Here is a 27,907-nt window from a genome sequence, read left to right as displayed (position 1 = left end):
TCTATATATATATATATATATATATATATATATATATATATATATATATATATATATATAGATAGATAGATAGATAGATAGATAGATAGATAGATAGATAGATAGATAGATAGATAGATAGATAGATAGATAGATAGATAGATAGATAGATAGATAGATAGATAGATAGATAGATAGATAGATAGATAGATAGATAGAAGGATTATATATAATATTAAGGATTTTAAAGTATAAACAAGAAATGTACAGTATGTGTTATTATATACATACTAAATATACACAATACACACACGATACATAAATACAAACTTTTATTTTGTATGCAATTAGTCACGATTAACAGCACAAATTAATATTAATTAATAAACAACACTGAGAATATGTGCGTAGCCATATCATATGCTCGGTTCAAACCTCTGACAAATACACGGTTGCTTCATGTGATTTCTCTGGGGTACGTTAGGTCGTTCTCTCTTTCTCTCTTTCATAAAGGGGTGTGCGTGCGCCCGGACAGGCTATTACACTGACTGATTTTCTCCTTTGTCTCTATTGTTCACGTTCATCAGATTAAGCTTCTATCTCAGTACCATGAAATATGAGACATACAGAGGACAACTCCAGATACATTTAGCCGTGAGTCCTTCAATCATACATAGTCACTAATGAGCCTCCTACTCAGGCAACATTTTCGGGAGTCATTCCAACTAACACATCTAAAAACGTCAGGGAAACAGTGAGTTTGCTGTAATTGCTTTGTCGTAATTGGAAAGTTATTTTAAAGTTTACTATCCACTATATACTATAATATACTATTGAAGTTTGCCTTTTTGCATGTGTTGCATGAATTATAGGATTACATTTTTTAACTGTTGCTAAAATAGTCATTGAAAAAACCCTGGGGTGTTACCCTGGTGCTTATTATAGGACCATTGAACTTTTATATAATGCTGTATACAGTTCAAGACGAATTTATTAGTTAAATTGGTGTCAAATTAAGGGGCCATCGTTACAATGTACATTTGCTGGCCATTTTAATAGGTACACCTGTCTAACTGCTCATCAATGCAATTTTCTAATCACATGGCAGGAACTCAGTGCATTTAGGCATGTAGACATGGTCAAGACGATCTGCTGAGGTTCAAAGCGAGCATCAGAATGGGGAAGAAAGCTGATTTAAGTGACTTTGAATGTGGTTTGGTTGTTAGTGCCAGAAGGGCTGGTCTTAGTATTTCAGAAACTGCAGATCTACTGGGATTTTCACTTACAACCATCTCTAGAGTTTACAGAGAACGGTCTGAAAAGAGAAAATATCCTGCCTACCATGAGTATTGTTGCTGACCATGTCCATCACTATCCCACAGTTTCCAGCAGGATAACGCGCCATCTCATAAATCGCAAATAATCTCAGACTGGTTTCTTGAACATCACAACGAGTTCACTGTACTCAAATGGCCTCCACAGTCACCAGATCTCAATCCAATTTAACACCTTAGGAATGTGGTGGAATGGGAGATTCGCATCATGAATGCGCAGCAGACAAATCTGCAGCAACTGCGTGATGCTATCATGTCAATATGGAGCAAAATCTCTGAGGAATATTTCCAGTACCTTGTTGAATCTATGACAAGAAGGATTCAGGCAGTTCTGTAGGCAAAAGGGGGTCCAACCGAGTACTAGTAAGGTGTACCTAATAAAGTGGCCGGTGAGTGTACGTAAACACTCAGAAGAGGCTGTATCTATGGACTCACATATCTGGTGTGAAAACAGTTGCTTACGTTGCAGTGGACAGGGCCACAAATAACATGAAACCAAAGATAAAACAAGAACACAGAGGTGGGGCAAGAAAATTTCTATAAAGAGGGCACAGAAATGAGATTGCTCTGTACCCTTCTTGGCTTTATTATTCAATATAGCCTATCTTCTGGTATTGACCCCTTCAATGTGCTGATGTCATTGGCCCATGAACATTCCCTGCTTGTTCTCAAACTATTTCATAACTCGAAAAAGAGAGAATTCAGTCATGACTCGATGTTAAAACAGCTATCATAACATTATTTATTAATATGTGGACCATTTTGGATTCTCTGACGCTATAGAAATGAAAAATGTAAAACAGGAAATACGTTAAGACCATTGTTTTTGTTTGCATCCCTCAAAATGGTCTATTAAAAACCTCCAGTCTGATCATGGTTAATTATTGGAAAGGCCGGGAACTACGACACTGTCATCATGACAAAAAAAAGAAATCAGTTATCATAAATGAGTTATTAAAAATATTATATTTTTAAAAAAATCTCTGTTAAACTGAACTTGGGGAAAAAAAATATACAGGGGGCTAATAATTCTGACTTCAACTGTATTCATACTGAAATCAATGTCAATGAAGTTGCCATATATGTTTCTTCACCCAATAAAGGATTAAACTGTAAATAATCTGTGACCTTTTTTATTTTTAACTGTGTCATTTTTTGGAGAACAGATTCTCCTGTATGATTCTTGCAGATACGCAGAGCAACTGTTCTCCAAAGCTCAGCCTCCAAGCAACGGCCCACCCCGAGAGAGGGGGTAAACGGGGCGGTCTTTTCCTGTTTGTGGCTGTTTGTTCCTATACTAGTTTAGCCCCCCTTCCCGTAACACTATCTGTAATTGATGTATTTGCATAATGGCCTGTGGTTGTTGTACAAGAGAGCTCATCATGTCTGTTTAATTGAAAGCGCTTTGTTGTAGTTTATGGAACAGAATGTTCAAGCTCAATTCCTCCTTTGATGAAGAAACTCTCTTGTGGAGTCGTTTCTGTAAATCAAGCGTGTGTGTCAATGGAGCAGTCGGTGTATGTGTGTTTGTGTGTTTGTGTGTGTGTATGATCAGTAACAACTAATTGTGGCATTTTTAAAGCTTAAAAACTGGAGTAGCTCTTCCTGATATGACTTTTGAAATGATTTGCAATCTACACTGTAAATTATCTGTTAATGAGTTTGTGATTCACATGTGTTTTTTGTTTATTTACAATAATGATTTGCATTATAGAACCTTAATCTGTTAAATTTTAATGTTGAAAATTCATAACTGTATTTTTTTATTATATTGAAACTATATATTGTTTCATATATATATATATATATATATATATATATATATATATATATATATATATATATATATATATATATATATATATATATATATATAAAAACATATAGCTAAGTCATAAAATAACAGGAAGTACTGACAGATTTGGCAGGTTTTTGTACCATAGTTTACAATATCAACTCCACATAATTTCTTCATGTTGTCCCAACACAAATTAAGTTAACTTAACTGTTTTTACAGATTAAAGTAGATTGAACATAAAACAGTTATGTTTTCTCCAAAAAACGTAGGAATTTTCGTGTTTTAACTCATTTTAAATAAGTAGCTTGAACAAACAGTGTATCATTTGCATATATTTTAAGGTCTGTGACTGTGTAAGCATTGCAAGCCAGTTTTAATTCAGTGTTGATTATTTAGTGTAGCTTATTTAAATAAGTAGTTTGAACAAGCAGCTAAAATCCTATTTTAAGTTCAATATATCACTCCGAACTATTAAAAATGTCAATAAAGGTGGCTTTTTCAGACTTTTTTGCATTAAAAGTTATCGGAGGAAAGATCAAGGTCTTGTAATGCAATTCAAAATGATAAATAAACAGTAAAACATGAAGTGTAAACTATTAATGTATGAATATTTTACAGTTTAATGTAATGAGGGGTTTCCCAGTGATGGGTTGCAGCTGGAAGGGCATCCACTGCATAAAACATATGCTGGAAAAGTTGGCGGTTCATTCCGCTGTGGCGACTCCAGATTAATAAAGGGACTAAGCCGAAAAGAAAATGAATGAATGAATGTAATGAGGCTGAATTCATCATTTTTAGTCATCTTTAAATACCCTTGTAACCCTTGTACCCTTATAACCCTCATTTATTAAACAATCAGTCATTAATTTTTAAAAATGTAACCCTTTAAATGCTGGTTGTTTACAAAATTGCACAGGTGTTTTTTTTGTTTTTGTTTTTTATAAAAATGAAAATTATTAATCATTTCCATATACTAAATGCTAAGCTGCAAGTTGCAGTCTAGGTATATCAATAAAATGACTCCAGCATATGTTTAGCTGCAAGAGCACATGTATTAACTCAGACTTTGTCTAAAATCTACCAGGCAAAAGATTCTGCATTTTCTTGAGGTGAAAGCAAAAGCAAGATGTTCAGAGGCTTGAACTGAAAACAATTAAATGGAGTTAACTTGATGACAAAAGTTCAGGAGCAGGACCACGCCTCACTTTGCCTCCTTAACCAATCACCTTCTCCCTAAAACTTATACAAGGTAGACCAGCCCTCTAGCACTGTTTATCTCATTCTCTTGAACCCACTTTCCCTCCCTCTATTTCCTTGCTTCTCATTAACAGTCCTTATAACCCTCTATCCTTCCTTAGTTTAATGGGGGTGGGAAGGAAAAAAAAAAAAAGGGGGGGGGGGGGGGGGGTTGTCCTAATCATTCAATTATTCATTCGTTTTTCTTTGGCTTAGTCTCTTATTTATCAGTCACACCCCAGTGGAATGAACCACTAACCATTCCGGCATGTATTTTGCATAGTGGATGACATTCCAGCCACAACCCAGTACTGGGAAACACCCATAGACTCACACGCATACACACACACTCACTCATGCACTAGGCCATTTTAGTTCCAATTCACCGTTAGGGCATGTCTTTAGGCAGTGGCACCGAAGCACCTGGGAGAACATGCAAACTCCACACAGAAATATCAACTGGCCCAGCCGAGAGATCAACCAGCGACCTTCTTGCTGTGAGATGATAGTGTTAGCCACTGAGTCACTGTGCCACCCTTAGGGTCCTAATCACTCTATCTAAACATTACAGAAACGGTACCCCAATTGTGAATCTATGGGCATCATAGGACCCTTGATCAACCTACTTGTTTATTATTTATCCTCTTACTTCTGTTCCCCTTCATCCCACTTATTCCCTTACCGTCTCATTTCATCCCTACAACAAAGTGTAGCACAATATGTGGTGTGGTACATGCTGGTGAACACTATTAAGCTCAATAAAGACACTATTGACATGCTACAGCTGCTTTATAATTTAAATGTGCCTCATTTCCGATCGATTTAGTTACACTACATATTGACTACTTCTTATTCTCGGAGAGTTAGCGTAAGCAAACTGACATTTAACATTACGATATTTAAAGTCGCTGTCTCCACGTACACAAAGTTTACAAAATGTTTCTGAATTCAGATGCAGCTGCATTTATTTTTGGATGAACACAATGAGAAAAAATGAGAACTATAGTGACAGACGATCACAAAACCATCCCCGAATCCACTTAAAGCCCACGCAAGAGCCACTTAGCCATTCGACTTCCCGAACTACACGATTTGCATAAATCCATGAAGTTTCAGATGTTCACAAATGGCATAAATCTTCTTCTAATGATCAGTAGTTTGATGCATTAGTGGACATTCGGGCCAGTTTTGGCTTGTCTTTTATAGACGTTTATCAGCGCTGAGTTTCCTCTAATGGCTCTTTAAGTAGTGAACGCACATTATTCAATTCAGAACTGTTCAAGTTTGGTTTTGTGTAATGCTTAACTAAACTGGATTTACTATGAATGGGTTTGACACCAATTGAATTCTGTTGTGAAGTGACAGTGCTAACCACTAAACCAACAACAACGTTGCAGGTGGACAATCTAATTAGACCTTGTTTGTTATTTTCACAACTACCTTCTTATTTTTTCACAAAGCACGCGCTTTCCGTAGGCGAAGCGTGAGTGCTCGGTGAAGCTGAGACTCCTCTAATCCGCCTTTTCTACTCCGATCTCTTGTAAGGATGCATTCAGAATCAGCGCAGGGCTTAGTTAAAGGCCAAGCAGATAATGAACAGCCTGTTCCAAAACAGTCTTTTTTTATTTAGCCTAGTTCACTCGCCGTGCCCTTTCCAATATACTTCACACTAAGCTTCAGCACTGTCCCGCATTCACAAACACTTCCAGATGACGGCTTGATCCGCGTTCGCAGAGCAGGCCAGTCCTGGCTTAGCTGAGATAGAGATCGAGGAAACAACTCGCCAAGGAACTTAAGGTTGACGTTGATACAGATTAATGTGGTTAACCTAATAGACTTAAATTGCTGGACTATTTGTCGGCCGGGACGTGGAATGAATGCCAAAGCCCTGAGACGCTAGGCTAAATAAAGACTGGACAGACTCCATTTATAAATGGAGGCCAATCCTAAAATAGTGCTGGTGGTGAGCGAGTTTTGTTTATGAGCCTGTTGTTAAGAGTGGAAGATTGTAGATAATCGCTAGCGCTAAAAGCTCATGAAGGGAATGAAGCTTAATTGACGCTCTTTATTTTTTGCTATTACCCTTTGTGTGCTGTTGGGGATTTTGATTTTGAGTCTCAATTTGGCCATAACTTTCTCTGTTTCAGAAAATAGAATCATTTTTGGTGACAAATCTTATTTTGAAAGATATTTTGGGGAATTGCTTTGAATATTGTCAAAAACTCAATTAACTATCTTTTACTTATGTTCTTGGCTGTTTTTGGCTGTTTTTGTATTTATCCGCTGCATAAAACGTATGCTGGAATAGTTGGTGGTTCATTCCGCTGTGGCGAGTTCTGATATAGAGACTAAGCCAAAGGATAATGAATGAATGAAGTTGCAGGTGGACAATTTAATTACAGCTTGTTTGTTGTTTAGCAATTTAAAAAAGTCATTATAATGGAAGTCAATGGGGCAAAAACAGCCCCGAACATAACGAAAAGGTAGTCAATTTGAACAATACACAAGGGTATTAATCCAGAAAAAACAAAGAAAAAGTGCTCTGGGGTAAGCTCAAATGTTTGGTCGGTGCTCTTTGGGTAAAGGATTCATCAAAACAGCAACAAGAATCAGTCCAAGGCACTCGAAAATAGTGAAAAATTGAAAAGCCTTTATTCACATGGCTAAATCTCTAAAAACCTACGCGCTTCGGCAGGAGTCTGCCTTCATCATGGTAACCTTCGTTACCCAGACTCCTGCCGAAACGCGTAGGTTTTTAGAGATTTAGCCATGTAAAAAAGGCTTTTTAATACACAAGGGTATTTTGAAGAAAACACTTTAAAATATGTGCTTTAAGTACAAGAATTGATACACAGGTATGGAAGAAACTTTAACGCAAAATGCCCTTCAATGCATCCACCAATCATTTTTATTCATGTTTCAAACTGCTTGATTTAGCAAGATGCAAATATGTCATTTGTTAATCAATTTGATGATAATAAAGCTTCATGAGCTACATTTTCTGGTGTTTGAGTTGAACATCATAGATCATATGTTAGCATTCATCTAATAATTTTAGGTTTAAAATAGGTGAATACCACAGATTTTAAAAGGCCATGATTGGGCCAACGTGGTCATCGAAGTAACAGCCAATTAAATTGCTGTGTTTGAAATTATATCTGCATATGTAATGTGATGGAACACCGGGATATTTATTTGTTAAGTATATTGCTATAATTGGCTACTATAAAAATGTGCATTTATCATTAAATGCGGTGTCTAAGAAAGTAATTTAAGGTACTAAGTGGTATGTAAATGCCTAAATGGATATTCCTATTTCATGGAACAATATTTTTAATGCACACACAACCATTATGATGCATGTTTGTAAGTACAATCAAGTAAAATCAAACAATCAAACATATCTCATTTACATGTTTGTAAATATACAGTATATATATATATATATATATATATATATATATATATACATTTTTGGCATTCAAAATTAAAACATGCATGCACATTAAATATAGTGGATATATGTGTGCATACAAAAACAAATGGGCTGTATGGAGTAGTATAGCAGTTGTTAAAACATAATAGAATAGAATAGAATAGAATAGAATAGAATAGAATAGAATAGAATAGAATAGAATAGAATAGAATAGAATAGAATGTGGGTTAATTATTCACTTATGCATAATTGTAAAATAAAAATAAGAAGAAATGTGTCAATCCCGGTTGTCCATGCTTGCTTTTCACAGTCAAATATTGTAACTATTTATTTTATTATTACATCTTTGCTCTTTTAAGAACAAAATGCCTCCCTTTAGAAGACAATAATCTTTGTGGAAGATTCTACTGAAGGAAATCAGCATTCCCCTGCATCAGTGAAGCATTAAATGTTTTAGAAAACAAGCAATTTCACCAGTTGCGAGCCAGGCTGAAATGCAGGCCTTTATGAAGGCATCAAGTGAAACTCTTGCTGAGATGAAATGCACACCCACTAATCACAGGCATATTATACCTGCTACACAGCAAGCAGGGCATAATTAATGACTCACATATGTTTAAAGGGGCTGCAAAGTGTCAATAAAAACATTGCCAGACAAACGCTTTCCTGTCTAATGGACTTGAAAGGTGTGTCAGAGAGTCTAATCCAGCTTGAAACGAGTGGGCTGGTTTCACTTTTCTTTGTGGCCACATCGTTTGAGCGTGGGGAGAGGGGACGTCCCAAAAATGAGTAGACGGGGTTGTTCATAAAAGGTCATATGCTACTAAATGATTGGCTGTTACACTTTGGTGCACTGTGATATTTTTGGAGTTTTTATGCAAAAAAAAACCTCAAAGAGTCATAATTTTATACAGTTTTCAGTTATTAATTTGGGATTTTGGGTCATTTCTTTAGCATATTTATTATCATCTCTTAATTAAAACAATTAAAATGGTAATTTAAGATACTAAATAACCTAGAAATGCCCTTTATAAGAATTTAGAGCCATGAATAAATGAATGAATGATATAAACTATTTTAAAGTTTTTGCAGTTTAGCTTGTTGTTATAATTTTATTTTACTAATGTATTTTAGTTTTTATTCTGGTTTTTATCTTAGTGCATCGTTAAAATACACAAAACGTCCAGCTTTTTTAAAATGACTTTGCCTTTGTAATATATATATAAAAAAATCCGTAATTTCACAGTTTATTTCCAGCATCTGGGGTGCCAGAACAAAAACGTAAACTAGCGGCCGTTAAATTTAAATTTAAAATTTACTGTAAAATAAGGTTGAATTGCAGAAATTTCAATTTAAGGAAATTTCTGTAATTTAATATCCGTAATTTTACATAATATTTCTGTAATTTAACGGCCAATATTTTAGTTTTTTTTCCTGACACCCCAGATGCTGGAAATAAACCGTGAAATTACGGATTTTTTGTTACAGTGATACTTTTTGTAAACAATAACCCTATATAAAGCCCTATAAAGCCCATTTTCTATTGAATAATACTACATTTTATTTAAAGTGCCTTTCAAGAAACCCAGGGTCACTGTACAACATATATATATACACAATTTAATAATTTAATATCGCAGACATCCCAAGTTAAGTATAGTCATTCCTGGGCGTGTTTGGCATGTTTTGCGAGACACAAAAAAAAACACAAGGAGTTCAATACTTATTTTCCACACTGTATTAACTGCAGATATCTGAGCATATTAAAAATTGTGCTTCTAAATTAACAACGAAAGCACATCGAGCGCAACAAAGACAAGTTGAAGTCTATAAAAACACATTAGTCTGTTTGTGGGTGGCGTGTTGTCGGCAGCAGATGGGATTTGGGCCTAATCTCATTCAGATTCTGCCTGCTCTTGTTAAGTGAACAAGCTTTGCTGATAAACATTGGTGACACGAGCACAGACGGTCGTCCCCTTGGCTGAAAGCGATGGCAGGAACCAGACTCTCGTGCACTCGGATGAGCAGATGAAGCGAGCGAACGAGCCAAAGACCGCAGAGCTGGAGGAGAGACGGAAGAAAGAGGATAATCTCCAGACGGGTTTCCTTTCCTCCACTGCTTTGATCAGAGCGGATTAATCCAGCACATGACCCCAAAGCCAAACAACTTAAAGACTTACTGGGGGAACTTCCTGCAAAAGCGATTTGTCAACGCGTATCGAATGAGAGATGACTTCTCTGAAGATCGGCTCCATGTTAATACCTGGCGGATGGTTTGGTTGACGGCGCATGGCAGATGGTTGCGTGAGCTGCGCACATGGGGGGATCTATTAGAGCGCTCACAAGATGTTTGCATCAGAGGAAACTTGCAAAACTCTGCTGTGTTTTTGTTCTCTAAAACAGATTGTGCCACAGGGGCCTATTATGGGACCTACTTTTTTTTTTTGCAAGGGATTTCTTGCGAAGCTGTCAATTTCTTCAGACCATAATTTAACAACAGACTAATGCTGCAAAATATATCGATATCGCAATGTTTGCATTTGCAATAAAGACAAACGTAAAACATATGTCAAAATAGTTGGCAGTTCATTCCGCTGTGGCAATTTCTGACACAGAGACTAAGATGCAGAAAGAATTCAAAACAGGAACTATTTGACATGTTGCTCTTTAAGCAGTTTGTGCTATTTTCTGTCAGAGTAAGCGTAACTTTCCCCGGCGTTGAAGCTAAAGATTACACCTCGGACAGCTGACTCAGGATCTCAGGCTTACCACATCACTGATCAGCCACTAAAAACACTCCCAAAGACTTCAGGGCACACTCTCGCACAATAACAAAACTACTAACTTTTAGCACTGCAAAAATCTTTCTTTCTCTCCATTTCATTTTTTTTTGTTTTCTGGTATCAAAATGATCCTAGAAACAAGGTAGCTATGCAGTACTGTTTCACTACCATTTTTAGTATTTGGAATGGGAAAACTATAAAAATGAATCTCTCTATACCAGCCAGAATGCAAATTGAGATTTATTATTTCAAAGATGGGAATTTCTATTGTTAAAAAAAATAAATCTGTTTCAGATAAATGCTGTTCTTTCTATTTATTAATAAAATCCTGAAAAATCTATCACTGTTTTGGCAAAGACATTAAGCACAATTGCTTTCAATTCTAATATATATATATATATATATATATATATATATATATATATATATAYACACACACACACACACACACACACAYATATATATATATATATATATATATATATATATATATATATATATATATATATATATATATATATATATATATATATATATATATATATATATATATATAAATCATTCATTCTGTTTTTTTTTCAGCTTAGTCCCTTTATTAATCAGGGGTTGCTACATAGGAATGAACCGGTTACGAATGCCCTTCCAGCCAACATCCAACACTGGGAAACATCCATAATCACTCTTTTACACACATCCACTAAGGCCAATTTAGCTTAATCAGTTCACCTATAGCGCATGTCTTTGAACTGTGGGGGAAGACGGAGCACCCGGAGGAAACCCACACGAACATGGGGAGAACATGCAAACTCCACACAGAAATGCCAACTGTCCCAGCCGAAGCGACCTTCTTGCTTGAGGCGATTGTGCAACTCACTGTGCCACCATGACGCCCTACTGTATATATATTAATTTATTAACAGTGCCAAATCAGCTTATTAGTATGCTCACTGAAGAACCATGTAACACTAAAGAGGGAAACATTCATTCCTTCATTTTCTTGTCGGCTTAGTCCATTTATTAATCTTCGGTCGCCACAGCGGAATTAACCGCCAACTTATCCAGCACGTTTTTACGCAGCGGATGCCCTTTCAGCCGCAACCCATCTTTGGGAAACACCCATACACGCTCATTCACACACATACACTACGGCCAACTTAGTTTATTTAATTGACCTATTCATGACCTTCAGCCATTTGAATCTTGTTGGCTCGAGAATTCCGGTTTCATTCCCTTCCATTCATTTTTAGACGTTTTCATTTTTAGACAGCTCGTTATGCTGTGTGATGTTGCAAACCGGCCTTTTCCTATTATATTATTCTGTTTGGTCTGTATAGTCATGCAAACACTTGTTTGTAAAGCAAGTGATTTGACCATTTTCTGCTGTTTAGTGTTCCTATTCACTGAATCGGAAGTTCTAAAACAATTGCATAAATGAGCACACTTCCCTATTGAAGAATAAGGTCAATAGCGCATGTCTTTGGACTGTGGGGGAAACCTGGAGCACCCAGTGAAAACCCAAGCAAAACGCAGGGAGAACATTGTGTCTGACATAGCATCTCCGAAAGATGCAATCTCAGCTTGCATCATAAAGGCTGCATCCAGATACTTCCTCTAGCAACAACTGGCCTGCCGATCATTGTGCCCTGTTTATTAACCTTCAAAATCTCACATGAATATGAAGATGCAAGACTATTTACTGCAATAAAAACAAACAACAGTAGTTTAAAATCAATTCTGATTCTGAAATGAATGATGGAGCACATACTTACATCAAGTGTTTTCAAAGAAATCCATCCGAACAAGAAACAAGAAAAACACAACAATAACTCAAAAGCTAGAAAGAAACAGCTCATTTGCCCTTTAGAATTGTGTTGGTTTTAATCCATTTTGCAAACAATATCTTAAAACCACTAAATGTCAACAGCTAAGAGCAATATTTCAAGGCTTGCATATTTTACAGCTCATTAAAAGCATTTTGAACAGTAGTAACAAAAAACAAAATGCTCTTTATTAAAGTTCTTAACTATTACTTTTCAAATAAACCATGCATTCATTTACACACTAACAGCAATGATTTCTTGCATTTTGGGCCTTAACCTGCCCTTGAACAATAATGTTAATGTGACATTACCAACACCACACACACTCACCTCTTTTTCTCAGCTCTCTGAGTCTGAGGTGTCCAAACTTGTGCTATCTAGCCATGCAACCACCTGTCCACTCGATCCCATTCCCTCTCATCTCTTGCAAGCCATCTCTCCTGCAGTCATACCAACACTGACTCACATAATTAACACATCTCTTGACTCTGGTTTATTCCCCACTACATTTAAGCAGGCTAGGGTAACCCCACTGCTAAAGAAACCCAACCTGGACCATACGCTACTTGAAAACTACAGACCAGTATCCCTGCTTCCATTCATGGCCAAGATTCTGGAGAAAGTAGTGTTCAATCAAGTCCTGGACTTTCTTACTCAAAACAATCTCATGGACAACAAGCAATCCGGCTTTAAGAAAGGCCACTCAACTGAGACTGCCCTGCTCTCGGTCGTGGAGGATCTCAGACTGGCTAAAGCAGACTCTAAATCATCAGTCCTCATTTTGCTGGACTTGTCAGCTGCTTTTGACACTGTCAACCACCAGATCCTGCTATCTACGCTTGAGTCACTGGGCGTTGCGGGCACTGTTATACAATGGTTTAGATCTTACCTCTCTGACAGGTCATTCAGGGTGTCTTGGAGGGGAGAGGTGTCCAACCTACAGCATCTAAACACTGGGGTACCTCAAGGCTCTGTTCTTGGGCCACTTCTCTTCTCCATCTACACATCATCTTTACGACCAGTCATCCAGAGACATGGATTCTCCTACCACTGCTATGCTGATGATACCCAGCTATACCTCTCTTTTCATCCTGATGATCCCTCGGTTCCAGCTCGTATCTCAGCCTGCCTGTTGGATATTTCACACTGGATGAAAGATCATCATCTTCAGCTGAACCTTGCAAAAACGGAAATGCTTGTAGTTTCTGCCAACCCGACTCTACACCATAACTTTTCAATCCAGATGGATGGGGCAACCATTACTGCATCCAAAATGGTGAAAAGCCTTGGAGTAACGATTGATGACCAACTAAACTTCTCTGACCACATTTCTAGAACTGCTCGATCGTGCAGATTTGCACTCTATAACATCAGAAAGATCCGACCCTTCTTATCTGAACATGCAGCTCAACTCCTTGTTCAAGCTCTTGTTCTCTCCAAACTGGATTACTGCAACTCTCTACTAGCTGGGCTTCCAGCTAACTCTATCAAGCCTCTTCAACTGCTCCAGAATGCAGCAGCACGAGTTGTCTTCAATGAACCTAAACGAGCACATGTCACTCCGCTGCTAGTCCGTTTGCACTGGCTGCCAGTTGCTGCTCGCATCAAATTCAAAACTCTGATGTTTGCCTACAAAGTGACTTCTGGCCTAGCACCTTCTTATCTGCACTCACTTCTGCAGATCTATGTGCCCTCCAGAAACTTGCGTTCTGTGAATGAACGTCGCCTCGTGGTTCCATCCCAAAGAGGGAAAAAATCACTTTCGCGAACGCTCACGCTCAATCTGCCCAGTTGGTGAAATGAACTCCCTAACTGCATCAGAACAGCAGAGTCACTCGCTATTTTCAAGAAACGACTAAAAACTCAACTATTTAGTCTCCACTTCACTTCCTAAGCTGCAATTGCCTCTTTGAATATCACACTAATTGTACAAAAAAAAAAAAAAAAAAAAAAAAAAACTACTAACACTTCCCTTCTTAGACTTTACAGACCTGAAACTTGCCTTTAGTACTTATTCATCGTTGCTCTTAGTTGTGTAAATTGCTTCCTTGTCCTCATTTGTAAGTCGCTTTGGATAAAAGCGTCTGCTAAATGACTAAATGTAAATGTAAATGTAAATGAAAGACTGAAAAAGCCCACTAAAACATTGCAAAGAGCTAGCTGTATTTTTAAGAAGAGACAGATAGATAGATAGATAGATAGATAGATAGATAGATAGATAGATAGATAGATAGATAGATAGATAGATAGATAGATAGATAGATAGATAGATGGATGGATGGATGGATGGATGGATGGATGGATGGATGGATGGATGGATGGATGGATGGATGGATGGATGGATGGATGGATGGATGGATGGATGGATAGATAGATAGATAGATAGATAGATAGATAGATAGATAGATAGATAGATAGATAGATAGATAGATAGATAGATAGATAGAGAGATAGAGGATGGATGGATGGATGGATGGATGGATGGATGGATGGATGGATGGATGGATAGATAGATAGATAGATAGATAGATAGATAGATAGATAGATAGATAGATAGATAGATAGATAGATAGATAGATAGATAGATAGATAGATAGATAGATAGATAGATAGAACAAAGAGCAGATAGATAGATAGATAGATAGATAGATAGATAGATAGATAGATAGATAGATAGATAGATAGATAGATAGATAGATAGATAGATAGATAGATAGATAGATAGATAGATAGATAGATAGATAGATAGATAGATAGATAGATGGATGGATGGATGGATGGATGGATGGATGGATGGATAGATAGATAGATAACAAAGAGCGGATGGATAGATAGATAGATAGATAGATAGATAGATAGATAGATAGATAGATAGATAGATAGATAGATAGATAGATAGATAGATAGATAGATAGATAGATAGATAGATGGATGGATGGATGGATGGATGGATGGATGGATGGATGGATGGATGGATAGATAACAAAGAGCGGATGGATAGATAGATAGATAGATAGATAGATAGATAGATAGATAGATAGATAGATAGATAGATAGATAGATAGATAGATAGATAGATAGATAGATAGATAGATAGATAGATAGATAGATAGAGAGAGAGATAGAGGATGGATGGATGGATGGATGGATGGATGGATGGATGGATGGATGGATGGATAGATAATAACAATTCAGCTCTATCTAGTTCATCTTCGGAGAATTAAACAACACGATCTCCCCGCGATTATCTGTGACAAGCATTTTATAATAGAATCTCATTCTGAACTCTGGCTCGCCCTGCAAAAGTCACTTTAATAAAGTACAGTGAAAAACAGAGGAATGCGAGAGAGAGAGAGAGAGAGAGAGAGAGAGAGAGAGAGAGAGAGAGAGAGAGAGAGAGAGACTTTCTTAAATAGAGGACAAAGCCAGGAGCACAGGCCTGAAAATGGAGCAGGCAATTAAGGGCTCCATGGCCTCAATGTTTCCTCTCTTTCTTTTTTCTCCTCTCTCTCCTCTGCTTTTCCTTTCTTTCCTCTCGCCTCACCTGCAGCATGACGGTGTGTGTGTTTTCGGCTGTGCCTTGAGTTTTCTAACAGTAGCATGCTGTACCTGACAAACACATACACACACACACACCTGTTGAGTGATCACATGACCTCCTGTGGCCTCTGGGCGATTGGCATGCTGAATAATTCAGTTCAGAGAGCAACACTGGAGGCGTTCACACACACATGAAACACTACACTCCATTCTCATGTCTCTCATAGGGATTATGCAGAATGGACAAGACTTTTGCTGCATATTCATAGATGATTATATTATTGTTGATGGTGTTAAACATCATAATTTGTTATGAACAACGTTTTGGATTAGATTTCTTAAACCTCTGCATATAATTTGTTATATATAGACATTAATATGTTATATATTAAAGTAAAACTTTACCTTTTTCAGTAAATTTAAGTAAATATTATGGGTGGGGCAGTGGGTAGCGCTCTCGCCTCACAGCAAGAAGGTCGCTGATTCGAGCCACGGCTGGGTCAGTTGGCGTTTCTGTGTGGAGTTTGCATGTTCTCCCCGTGTTCGTGTGGGTTTCATCCGCGTGCTCCGGTCTTCCCAATTCCAAAGACATGTGGTACAGGTGAATTGGATAGTCTAAATTGTCTGTAGTGTATGTATGTGAGTGAGAGTGATGGGTTGCGGCTGGAAGGGCATCCGCGGCATAAAACATATGCTGGATAAGTTGGTGGTTCATTCCGCTGTGGCAACCCCAGATAAATAAAGAGACTAAGCCTCAAAGAAAATGAATGAACTATTTTTTTTACATATAAATATAAAATAAAATGGCATCTATACATTTTTTTGTCTCTGAAAGGATGTACTTTATGCTCAAGATGGCTACTTAATTGATTTATAATTCATTAATAATGCGAAATATTATTAGAGTTAAACATCCTGCTTAATATTTTTGTGTCAACCAAAATTCTTTGAATAAAATTAAATGGAAATGTTTGTAATATTGCAATTGTCCTATTTAAATTAATTTAATTCTTAATTTAATTGTAATTGTTGAATTTAAACTCTAATTAAAGTTAGTTAAAATATTGGCTATTAAACAGCAATGTATACTTTAGTGTATATAAATTCATAGCTTTTCAAAACAATTAAAATAAAATAAAAATCTGGAAAAAAAATGCTCTAATTTGAGCATGACAGCAAAAACATTCATATTTTACAGAACAGATTATTTACAAAACGTATACACTTAACCTGTATAACTACAACCAATTATAAAAGTGAAAGGGATAGTTCACTCAGAAGTCTAAATTCTGTCGTCCATTCAGAGCTTTTAAATCCGCATGAACTAAAAGTTATAGTCAGTTAAACGTCTGTTCAAGGAGCAGTATCAGCAGATATTAATCAGACAATCTAATATACTCAACTGGACCATCAAAATAAAGTGTTTCCAAATATTCAGTTTCTCCAGGAACTGCGTCACAATACAAAAATAAAAATGGTCGCAGCTTCCAGTTCATGCGGATTTAAAAGCTCTGAACGATCACTAAATGTACGCAAACAGAAACGCAAGAATGTAAGCAAGTCAAGTCAGCCCTGTGTGGTCAATCAGGGCCAAACAAGCTGGAAATGAATGATTCATGCGACTCCAAGTGTGAGATGGCCGAGAATATGTAATATCCGAGGTCTCCGAGCGAAAAAGTGCTTCATTTCTGAAAACACACGCTTTTAGATAGCTGCCCCTGCAGAGCCCAACTGTTGAGTTTGACACATCCGTCAAGAATATGGGCAGAAATACCCACACCGCCAACACAGCTGTCGTTCTTCAGGGAAAGTCCTGGCTAGAGCGAACGAGCAAGTATATTCTGCGGCTTTTCCTTGCCATTTTAGACCCAATCCATAATCAATACTTCCAAAGGAAACAATAGCACTATCCTGCGAACACAGTAAAGATCAGACATGCTGGGTGTTGGTTTACAATGGCCGGTTGGATGTCTGTGGGTGGATAAATGAAATCTGTGTGCGCCTGAGCGTGGGCGGGAAAGGACTGTACGATGCCAGCAGCGTTTTTATAAGGGGGAAATGAAGATCGGTGAGACCCTCTTAATGGTGTGCATGAACGGGCCAGTTGGAGTTGCCATGACTCCTGTCTTTTGGGTTGCTATGACGGCAGCATCTTCACATTGCGCACAGATCCACCTAATCATTGGTTTAATAGATGTGTGCTCAGAGAAGCAGAGCTCTTCCATTCAAAAAACTCTTCATTTGTGATGTGATATTACTATTCTTATAGGTTTAATATATGCTACCTGACAAAAGTGTTGTGGCATATCCACGTTTTAGGAACAACAAATAATAACTTGACTTCTAGTTGATCATTTCGTGTCAGAAGTGGCTTTTATGAAAGGCAAAGGCTTCTAGATTACGCTTATTTTAGCAAAATAAAAGATGATCATGTCTTGATTTTTAATTATTTAATTAGGACAGTAAGGTCTGACTCTGCTTAGACAAAAGTCTTGTCACTTAACAGAAATATAGTAAAGTAAAGAATATAATATGGTGCAGTGGTAAAATATTGAATATTGTGTATGACTCTCATGAGCTTGGAGGATGCATCCATACATCTATGTAATTACTCAAATAACTTACTAATAAAGTCATCTGGAATGGCAAGAAAGCATTCTTGCATGACTCCCAGAGTTAATCAGGATTCTTAGGATTCATCTTCAATGCCTCCTCCTCCATCTTACCCCAGACATGCTCAATTATGTTTACATCTTGTGACTAGGCTGGCCAATCCTGGAGCCGATTGACATTCTTTGCTTTCAGGAGCTTTGATGTGGAGGCTGAAGTATGAGAAGGAGCGCTATCCTGCTGAAGGATTGTCCCTCTCTTGCACACCCCCATACTGAATGTAACCCCAAACCATGATTTTTCCTTCACCAAACTTGACTGATTTCTGTGAGAATCTTTGGTCTATGTGGGTTTCAGTAGGTCTTTTGCAGTTGTTGTGATGATTGTGATGCAGTTTAACCAACAAGTCTCGTGGCAATTCGTAATTTTTTGATTTTGTGGCTAATTCCTACGATCTAATTCATACAATTTAGTACGATTTTCTCATCACCCAATGACAGTTGGGTTTAGGGGTGAGGTTGGGTGCCACGCCTTATCTTTAAAATCGTACATTTTAGTACGACTGAACACGTATGAATTTGTACGAATTAGCCACTAAATACTTATGTTTTCGCGTGAGATCAGGCTGATTCAACGGATGATTAATCGGAAAAATCTACCTTCTGCCACTTTTACAAATGAACAACTAGAAGTCAAGTTATTATTTGTTGTTCTTACAACTGGAATGATCGACAAGAGTTTACATGTTTGTGAACGTAAAAAAAAGTCTGTAAAAGTTTCAAAAAGCAAACCGCTTGATGAATAGAGTTATAAGCCGTGTTTCTATCCTAATGTGAAGCAAATCTTTGCAAAATAATATGTGAATTAGGTGTTTCCACCAAGTAAAGCAGGTCGCACACCAAAAACGCAGGTCGGCGACGCACCACATAGCGCCATGCATTTCACAATTCTAAACATAGGTTTCTATCAGGGGGGCGCATCTGGTGTGTGACCTGCTTTAGAGTGGCTGACTGTAGTATCGGTAACCTAGCAACCTGTAGTAGCATAATGAAGACGACTGGTCATGTGTGCGTAATATTTGCCATAGGCAGATTCTGCTTGACTATTGTTTACAGCATTGAACTCTACTGGGATAAAAATTTGATTGTTTTTAATTGTTATACTACATTAGTTAATATGATTCAAAGTAATGCTTTCTATGTATTTTTTATATTTTGAAATGAATTAGGAAATTACCCATGGCAATTTCATGTAAAATGGTTGGGTATATTTATTTTTTTATATTATGAAGTAAATTAGCAAATGGCAGTTTCAAGAGTTCACACTTAGCTGATGATTTATAAAAGCTTGTTTGGCATGCTGTCCCGGGAGAGAGCCCCGAGCTCAAGGGCTCCTCGAGCCCGGGGCTTGAGGCAAGAGGGGAGCCTGAGCTCGGTGGATCTCAGAACTCCCCTGCTGCGGTGGCTAAGGGAACACAAGGAATTAGACAAAGCTTGGTTGTTATGTATGTTGAATGTCTTTGGATGGTGGGAGGAAACCGGAGAACCCGGGGAAAACCCACGCAGACACGGGGAGAACATACAAACTCCTCACAGAAACACCCACCGGTCCTGTGGAACCAGGGCTGGCAGTGTTCTTGCTGTGGGGCTCACAGTGCTAACCACTGGGCCGCCGTGCCGCCCAATCAGAGGTAGAGGAGGAGAATAGGGGAGGAGGGGGGTTTCTTCCAAACGAAGATAAAGTGAACTGAAAACTGTGGCTATTTATAGTAGCTTAGGGCTCATATGATTGGAAGATAGTGATTAGCAAATGCGAGACCGGCCATGATAAATCATAAGCACGTGATCCTCTTGAAATTAGTTTATGAATAAACTTCACTTAATGTAAAATAGTTTGGTATATTTATTTTTGGCCTTTCATACAAAAAGTTTGGCCACCCCTGGTCTATTTGGTAATTTCAGCAAAACAAAAAGCCGTTGTATGCCAGCTATTAAAGGGATAGTTCACCCAAAAATGTAATTTCATTAGGAAAAGCAATAGCCATTGACTTCCATAGGAGGGAGTGAATGGCTACCACTTTTATAACATTCTTCAAAATATCTTCCATTGTGTTCAACCAAACACAAAGGTTTGGATCCAGTTGAGAGTGCGCAAATGTACATTTTTACATGAACTGTCCCTTTAAAAATGTTTCTTTTTTTCATAGGGCTCCGTTAAGCATATTAAAAACACTAAAATGACAAGCAAAAAAAACAAACAAACATGATTTCCACCACAGGGGGTGTTTAAGTAAACCTATCAGGCGTGCATTATGAAATTTGGACACAATCTATTCGAGGACCGTCTTCCTCCAGTGCAATAATCCAACCTGGTTAATCCGACGCTCTCCCGGTTACTACACAGAGATTAAATTACTGCAGTCAAAGCGACCGGGGCGACCTGTCGCAGCACGTATAAACACAGTACAGGCCTGTGAGGATGATGCACAACAAAAACAGTGCATTGGTGCATGATGTAGCCAAGATGCATATAGGTTTATCTTTAAGCACTGGATTGGATATCAGCAAACGAACAACCTAGGAGCAAACCAACACAGCATTGTGAAAGCATGCATGCATGATGATGGAAGTGGCTGCACATTGCAAAACAATCCCACGATTTATTATCAAACACACGTGCATGACCTCAGCTGCAGCAAAGGCAATGCATGTGGTTTAACAGAAACCCTCATGTCCTTTTATGCATCAAACAAACGCTTTTATATGACTTTTCTTTCTTAATTTAAACCCCCTAAAGAACTGCAGTGCATTCAGACTCCCTGCATTTAACCACTATTCTTGTGTAAAGCAAAACCTTTGGAGGTTTGGAAGGATAACATGTTTTAAAATCCTGTTTCATCTTGTAGCTGCGTTGTCGATGATAGTTTCCAGCTGGCCTGAAACCAGTCTGACCATTTTAAAGTAGCATTTGTTGATGGTTTAAGATCTGATCTAAGAGCTAATTGGTTAATATTGGATGTATTTTCCAGCAGCGGTTGCTTATTGTGATTGCTTACTGGTCTTTAAAAGCAAGAAGATATGGGTTACACAATGGGCAGTTACTTACACACAAGTTACTATGGTGGCCATATTCACAACCATTTAAATAAATAACCTTACTTGGGATTATGCATTTATCTTGCTGCAACCTTTTCAAATTTACACTCAATTTGACGGTCTTTATCAATCATTTTTAATTTCATTGTCATTAATTTAAAAATGTGCAATGAGCTTTATCATTTTGACACCACTCTTGGGTGCATTTCCCAAACAGCAACATAACTCGCAGCTGAACTATCATAGTACGATGCATCGTTTGGAAAAAGAATGATGTAGAGAGGAGTGTTTCCTAAAACCATAGTTTCTCCGTCATTTGAATCATGTTAGTTACTGTATAACCAAGCGGCAACCTCTCGCTCTTCCTCGTGAAGCAAATACGGAAGTAACTGAAACTGCAATTCATCAAAATTCCGCTAGTCCTGGCTCCGTAATAGAGCACATTTCCATTGACCCCACTGTTAAAATGGCCAACTTTACAGCAGAAAAAAAGGTGTTTACAGCCTGGTACAAAGATTGATTTTGGTTCATATAGCTAATATTACCCTTCATGACATCTGTGAGGGGGAATGTAGAAAGGTTCTAACCAACAGGCCCATCATGCATGTGGATTTATTGATTTGGGGGCCCTTAGCAATTCCAGCCAAGGGGCCAAGCAGTCTTAAAATGCACCCTTTGTACTTTTTTTATGCACCCTTTGTACTTTTTGTACTTTGTACTTATTTATTGATATTGGTGTTTTTTTCTCTTGCAATCTCTACAATATTGTTTTTTTTTTCCCTAAAATGATTTCACAAATAAAAATAATAAACAAACTATTTTGTTTTTAAAACTAAACCTTTAGCCAATTTGACTGCTAGACTGCTCCGTGATTCAGGATGGGGGACAAATTTGTGTAGTTGTATTAATTACAGTCCATTAAGACTGCATTTGTTAGACCCTACACCAAAACAATGTTATATATAGTTTATAGGTATAATTTATATTTCTAGGTATTTATTGGGGGCCCTCAGATTTCCTGGGGCCCTAAGCGATCGCTTACATTGCTTATTGGGTTAATACGCCCCTGGGTCCCTGTCATATAGGCCTACAGTACAGTTGCATTTCTTAATAAATAATCTAAAAGCATTAGTGTATGCTATATTTTTTTTTTCACAAGCTTCGGAGACGTAAAGTAAATTCTGCTTTTAAATAATAGGTCACCTATAGCTTTCGCCATTGTACAAGATTGCTTAAACTGAACTGTAAAATCTTGTAAAACAAATTACACCTAAAAGAGATGACTTTCATTTATATTTTTAATCATTCCAAGTTTAAATGTTGGAACATTCTAAATTAATAGGGTATAGTGGGGATAACTGGGAATAGAACACAACCAAGAACTATGCTTCTTATTACAATTTGAGGGGTGTAGTTGCAAGTGCACAAGTTTGCGATGCAGCTTGCGAATGTTGCGAACAATGTTGCGAACAATGGATTTGGGAAACGCCAAATCAACAAACTATGCTTGTAACGACGCAACTTGCAACCTTAGTTGGCTAACGATGGTTTTTGGAAATGCACCCCTGGTTTTAAAAATAAACCTTCACCTCTGAACTAGAAGGTTCTCTCTGACATTTTTTATCAAAACATAGTTATTTACATATTCATATTATGTGACAATTTATTACATTACATGATGTGAGTGTGTGTGTGTGTGTGTGTGTGTGTGTGTGTGTGTGTATGAAGAATTTAAATGCAAAAACATTTAAGTTCCATGTGAAATTTTCCTCTAAAACTTGTGTTTTTCTTAGTTCCTATGTTTATGTTCAGTTAGTTCACTTTAAATGCAATGAAAATAACCTATTCTTTGTAATAAAAGTAAAATTACTGAAACAACACAACAGCCTGAGAAAAATGCTCATTTTAGATGAAAATTTCAGATGACCCTTAGAGGTTTTGCATCTAAACTCTTCATATATTTATGTAATCCAAAAACCTTAAAGCTCAGAAACATGGTGTGAATTACAAGGGGCTGTGGTGGGGAATGACCCCCCTAATTAATGCTTGATCCCTCTGAAGGACGTCAAAACTACATGCAAGGGGGGTCAGCCCTCTAAATAGTGAGAATTAGTTTGCTCTGATCTGTACCTTAAATACTAATATTACTAATTAATATGATAGATAATATAAACGCACATTTGACCACTCCTATAATGGATTATCATTGTGAATTCATAATTATGTCAATCAGTCTACGCCAATAGACATGAAGCATTCACAAGACTCTTGTATAATAGGTGTTTGTTTCTACATTTAAAATTAGATGCATAGTTTATATCATTTGACCTACAGTAACCTCTGAAATAATTAATCAGAAGATAATGTAGGTCAGAATACACAAACATATCCCACAAAACACTGAAAACTTTAAATGAGAGATGCATACATTTGATTAACAGAAGGATGTATTAGACAAAATAACATTACCGAAAAGGTTGACCCCCTGATTGTCAGTGTGTGATTTTCAACCTGACCAGAACTTCATAATTACAAAGTTTTTAAATATTAAAACTTGTATTGTTAGTGTACATGAACAAAAAAGTGACGCAACTATCCAAAATAACGCAGTTTGAAAGGGATTATCGTTTTACAAATGATCATTTACAGCAGCCCTTGTTGAAACTATAACATATTAAACCAGCCTGGAGGCTTATTGGTTTTGACCTGTTTTAGTTGCTCTCCTGACCAAACAGGTGTTCAGATAAATGTCAAACTGCTCTCCTGCACCAAAATACGCACAGCAACTGTAAAACCAACAAACCAGACCAACCCAGAAGACCAATATACCCTTTTAGACTGGTTTAAGATGGAATGGTAATTATAACTACTGCGTTTAGGGGAAATTTTGGTACGCGGTTTCGGTTACAGGCGCGCGTCAAAGCCAAAAACAAAGTTACTCACGTCCCGAGCACCTCCTTGAATTCAAAAATCTCCTTGATATTATCGACTTGCTTCTTCCACGAGCAGTCCCCGCCGGCCTCTCCGTTCTCCCGAGCCATGGCGGAAAAAAAAAACGGGGAGGACCGTAGATGGAGAAGTGAGCGCTGGAGATCCCCGGAGATTTTCCCCGCTTTCCCACGCTGCACTTCCTGCTCTCTCTCTCCTTGACTGGCTTCTCTCGCCTTCCCCGGTTGTACCGTTACCGAATAACCCCGGAGAGGATCTCCCGCGTGCGCTCGTCACCCTGCAGCTGCTTAAACGGTTTGACGTAAATAGTTGAGAGTGGCGCGTGCGTGTCACCTTTGCGGTGTCTTAACGGCACCGGTGCGGGTTTATTCCGCCCCGCGCGGATGATGCTGATGCTGATGCTGAAGGTTGATCCTGCGCGGATGGACTGATGCGCTGCATCTGTTGTTATGGCAATGAGGAGAGAAAGAGAGAGAGTGAATGAGGAGGAGGAGGAAGATGCACTGCTCCTCACGGCGCGACCTGACAAAGAGCAAATGCACGAGAAGTATGGCAAGCCGCATTCACATTGATTGACTAGCAAGCTTTTTTTAATTAGTCACTTGTGACAAGTTATCCATCAGATTAGGCTACCAATACTGTTGTTGAATGGTTCTGAGGTTGGGGTTAGGGAATAGGTAGGTTTGGGATATATTATAGCTTCATATCACACTATACTCCACATTAAAATTTTCACTGGTAACAAAAATCGAATGGGTAGCATATTGCGACATCAAGAATTCTGGCCCAGATTTAGCATAAAGCTGGCATAGCAGGCATTCATTCGGCAGTGGCATGCAGCATGTGGGCCAGACATGGCCTGGGTTTGGCAGCGGTGGCACCGTCTTTAAGGGGGCACACAATCCCACATAGCAAACGGACTTGGCCCAAATGTGGGCCATTATGGCACTGCTGGCCTGTTGTCAGCACTGGCTTGCATGATGTCAGCTGAATGTGGCCCATGCATGGCAATGAAGGCACTGTCTGCATGCATGACGGCAAACTACATTTGGGCCAGTTGTGAATGGGAAGGTTGTGGCCCAGATCAGTGTAGCGATTGTTCACATTGTTTAGGTAACGTTAGACTGGGTTATGGCTCAGTTTTTGGGGTTTCTGGTTAAAGTAACTTATAGCTGAGAATCGGTACCAATAATAAACCTTGGCCCAGTTAAGGGTTATAAATTGCCTGAGATTCATGCTGGTTATGGCTCATGTGTGGCCCTTGTCTTTAATCCAGTTATGGACCACTTCAGGACTGTCATTCTTTGCGGTACTTAGGCCGAGGGAAAACTTATTTTGTAACCCAGAGCTGGGCCAGAAAACATTTGCTATGTGGGATACTTGGGTCTGATGTAAAATGTAGAATTTGGCCCAGTTGTTAAAAATTGATATGTTCACTGTAAGGTTGGCCTATCCTGACACAAATTTAAAATAAACTTTTATTATTTTCGAATAAAGAAAACAATTTGACCAATCAGGTCGCTTTGAGAAAAAGCACGCCCATAGCACAGCTGAAGGTACCCTTGTTTTGCTAGGTACCCTTTGGAAAAGTGGTAAGGTACGGTTTGCTTTTAGGTACCTTTTGACAGTTGAAACTGCCATAAAAGCGTACCAAACCGAACCGTACCGTACCACTCAGTGGAAACGGGCCACTAGACTGTTCTACTTGGTTATACTAATAAATGCATGTTAAATTGGCTTGCCATATGAGAGAGGAAAGGAGAGGAGGAGGAGAGACCGTGAGGCTGTGTGGATTGTTCGCATTGCACCAAAAGCATGCTCAAGTCCAACTGAAAAAAAGAAGCATGCATCTGTTCAGATCAATTGCTTTAATAAAGTTAAAATTCCCAGCCCGCTCTGTAGGAAATAGAACAGCGGCCACATTGATATCACATGCATCCCGGCACGTGGAGGGAGATGATTAATGCCTCTACATGCGATCAGGCAGAACAATTCACACAAAGTCAGAGTCAAACAATATTTAGCAATAATGCACAAAGTAGATTTAATGTTCTACTACAAGAGCCCTTTGTTAATAAAGTGTAGAAACCACTTTAAAATTAATGTATACCATGATTTTAAGACGTGCATCAGCTTTTACATACACCAAATGAACACAAATGTACTTTGAAAACAATTGCATTTACATTGCAGGCGATGATGTATGTATTAATAACATGATACAGCTATTTATATAGGCAAATGAGCATCTTGAGGTGTAATTATCTTATAAATATATAAAATAAAACTAAACTAAATAAAATAAAATAAAATGCAACAAAATAAAATAAAACGAAATGAAATAAAATAATTAATTAATAAAAATAAGATGAAATAATAATAAAAATGAACAATAAAAAAATAATAAAAATAAGATAAAAATAAACAAAATAAAATAAAATAAAGTAAAAATAATCAAATAAAATAAAATAAAACAAAACAAATAAAAAATAAAAAATAAAAAATAATAAAATAATAAAATAATACAATGAAAAAAATAAAATAAAACAAAGCAAAACAAAACAAATAAAATAATAAAAAATAATAAAATAATACAATGAAAAAAATAAAATAAAACAAAGCAAAACAAAACAAAATAATAAAATAATGAAAAACAATAAAACAAAACAAAAAAAACTAAACAAAATTAAATTAAATTGAAAATAATAAAATAAATCAAAGTAATTTTAAATAATGTAATAAAATTAAATAAAAAATAAAATAAAATAAAATAAAATGTAATTAAATTAAATAAAAATAATAAATACTTATTCTATTTAAAATTTACATATTTATTATTATTATTATATTTAAAAGTAAAATAATTATTTTATTATTTTTATTTTATTTTATATATTTATTTTATAATTACACCCCAAGATGCTCATTTGCCTTTATTCAGCCTGATATGACATACTTTAAGGATTGAAAATGATATTCTCATTATATATTTATATATAATGCCTTAAAAGTAGCACCAATTTCTGCTTGGCGCATGTCAGACTGGCTGTAGATTGGTCACTTGCATCAGTGAAGTCAGTATTGAGTGTGTGTGTGTGTGTGTGTGTGTGTGTGTGTGTGTGTGTGTGTGTGTGTGTGTGTGTGTGTGTGTTCATTCAGCTCCTCATGCTGTAGTCTACGGCTCATGAGTATTCCAGCTGCAAACCACTGCAGTTTCTCCGTTCTGGAAAATCTGTCCCTCCCTTCGCATTCTGTCTCTCTTGTCCTCTTTCTCTCTTTACCAGCTCTGAGTCAGCAAATCTAAAGCAGTTTGATCTGACAGTCCGT

General features: G+C 37.4%; 1 protein-coding gene and 1 long non-coding RNA gene across 2 annotated transcripts in view; one reads left to right on the top strand and one right to left on the bottom strand.

Annotated features, from left to right (window-relative positions):
- camk1da (calcium/calmodulin-dependent protein kinase 1Da) overlaps positions 1–24,818 on the bottom strand; it is a 95,049-nt gene extending 70,231 nt beyond the window's left edge. The window contains 1 exon segment of the mRNA NM_001123060.1: positions 24,575–24,818. Within this exon segment, the coding sequence (NP_001116532.1) occupies positions 24,575–24,672 (98 nt within the window). The 5' untranslated portion in view covers positions 24,673–24,818.
- LOC141381591 (uncharacterized) overlaps positions 1–27,907 on the top strand; it is a 419,099-nt gene that overhangs the window by 9,920 nt on the left and 381,272 nt on the right. The window lies entirely within an intron of this gene.

This window comes from Danio rerio, chromosome 4 (assembly GCF_049306965.1).
Source record: "Danio rerio strain Tuebingen ecotype United States chromosome 4, GRCz12tu, whole genome shotgun sequence".
Classification (NCBI taxonomy): Eukaryota; Metazoa; Chordata; class Actinopteri; order Cypriniformes; family Danionidae; genus Danio; species Danio rerio.
This window is presented reverse-complemented; position numbering and strand designations above follow the sequence as displayed.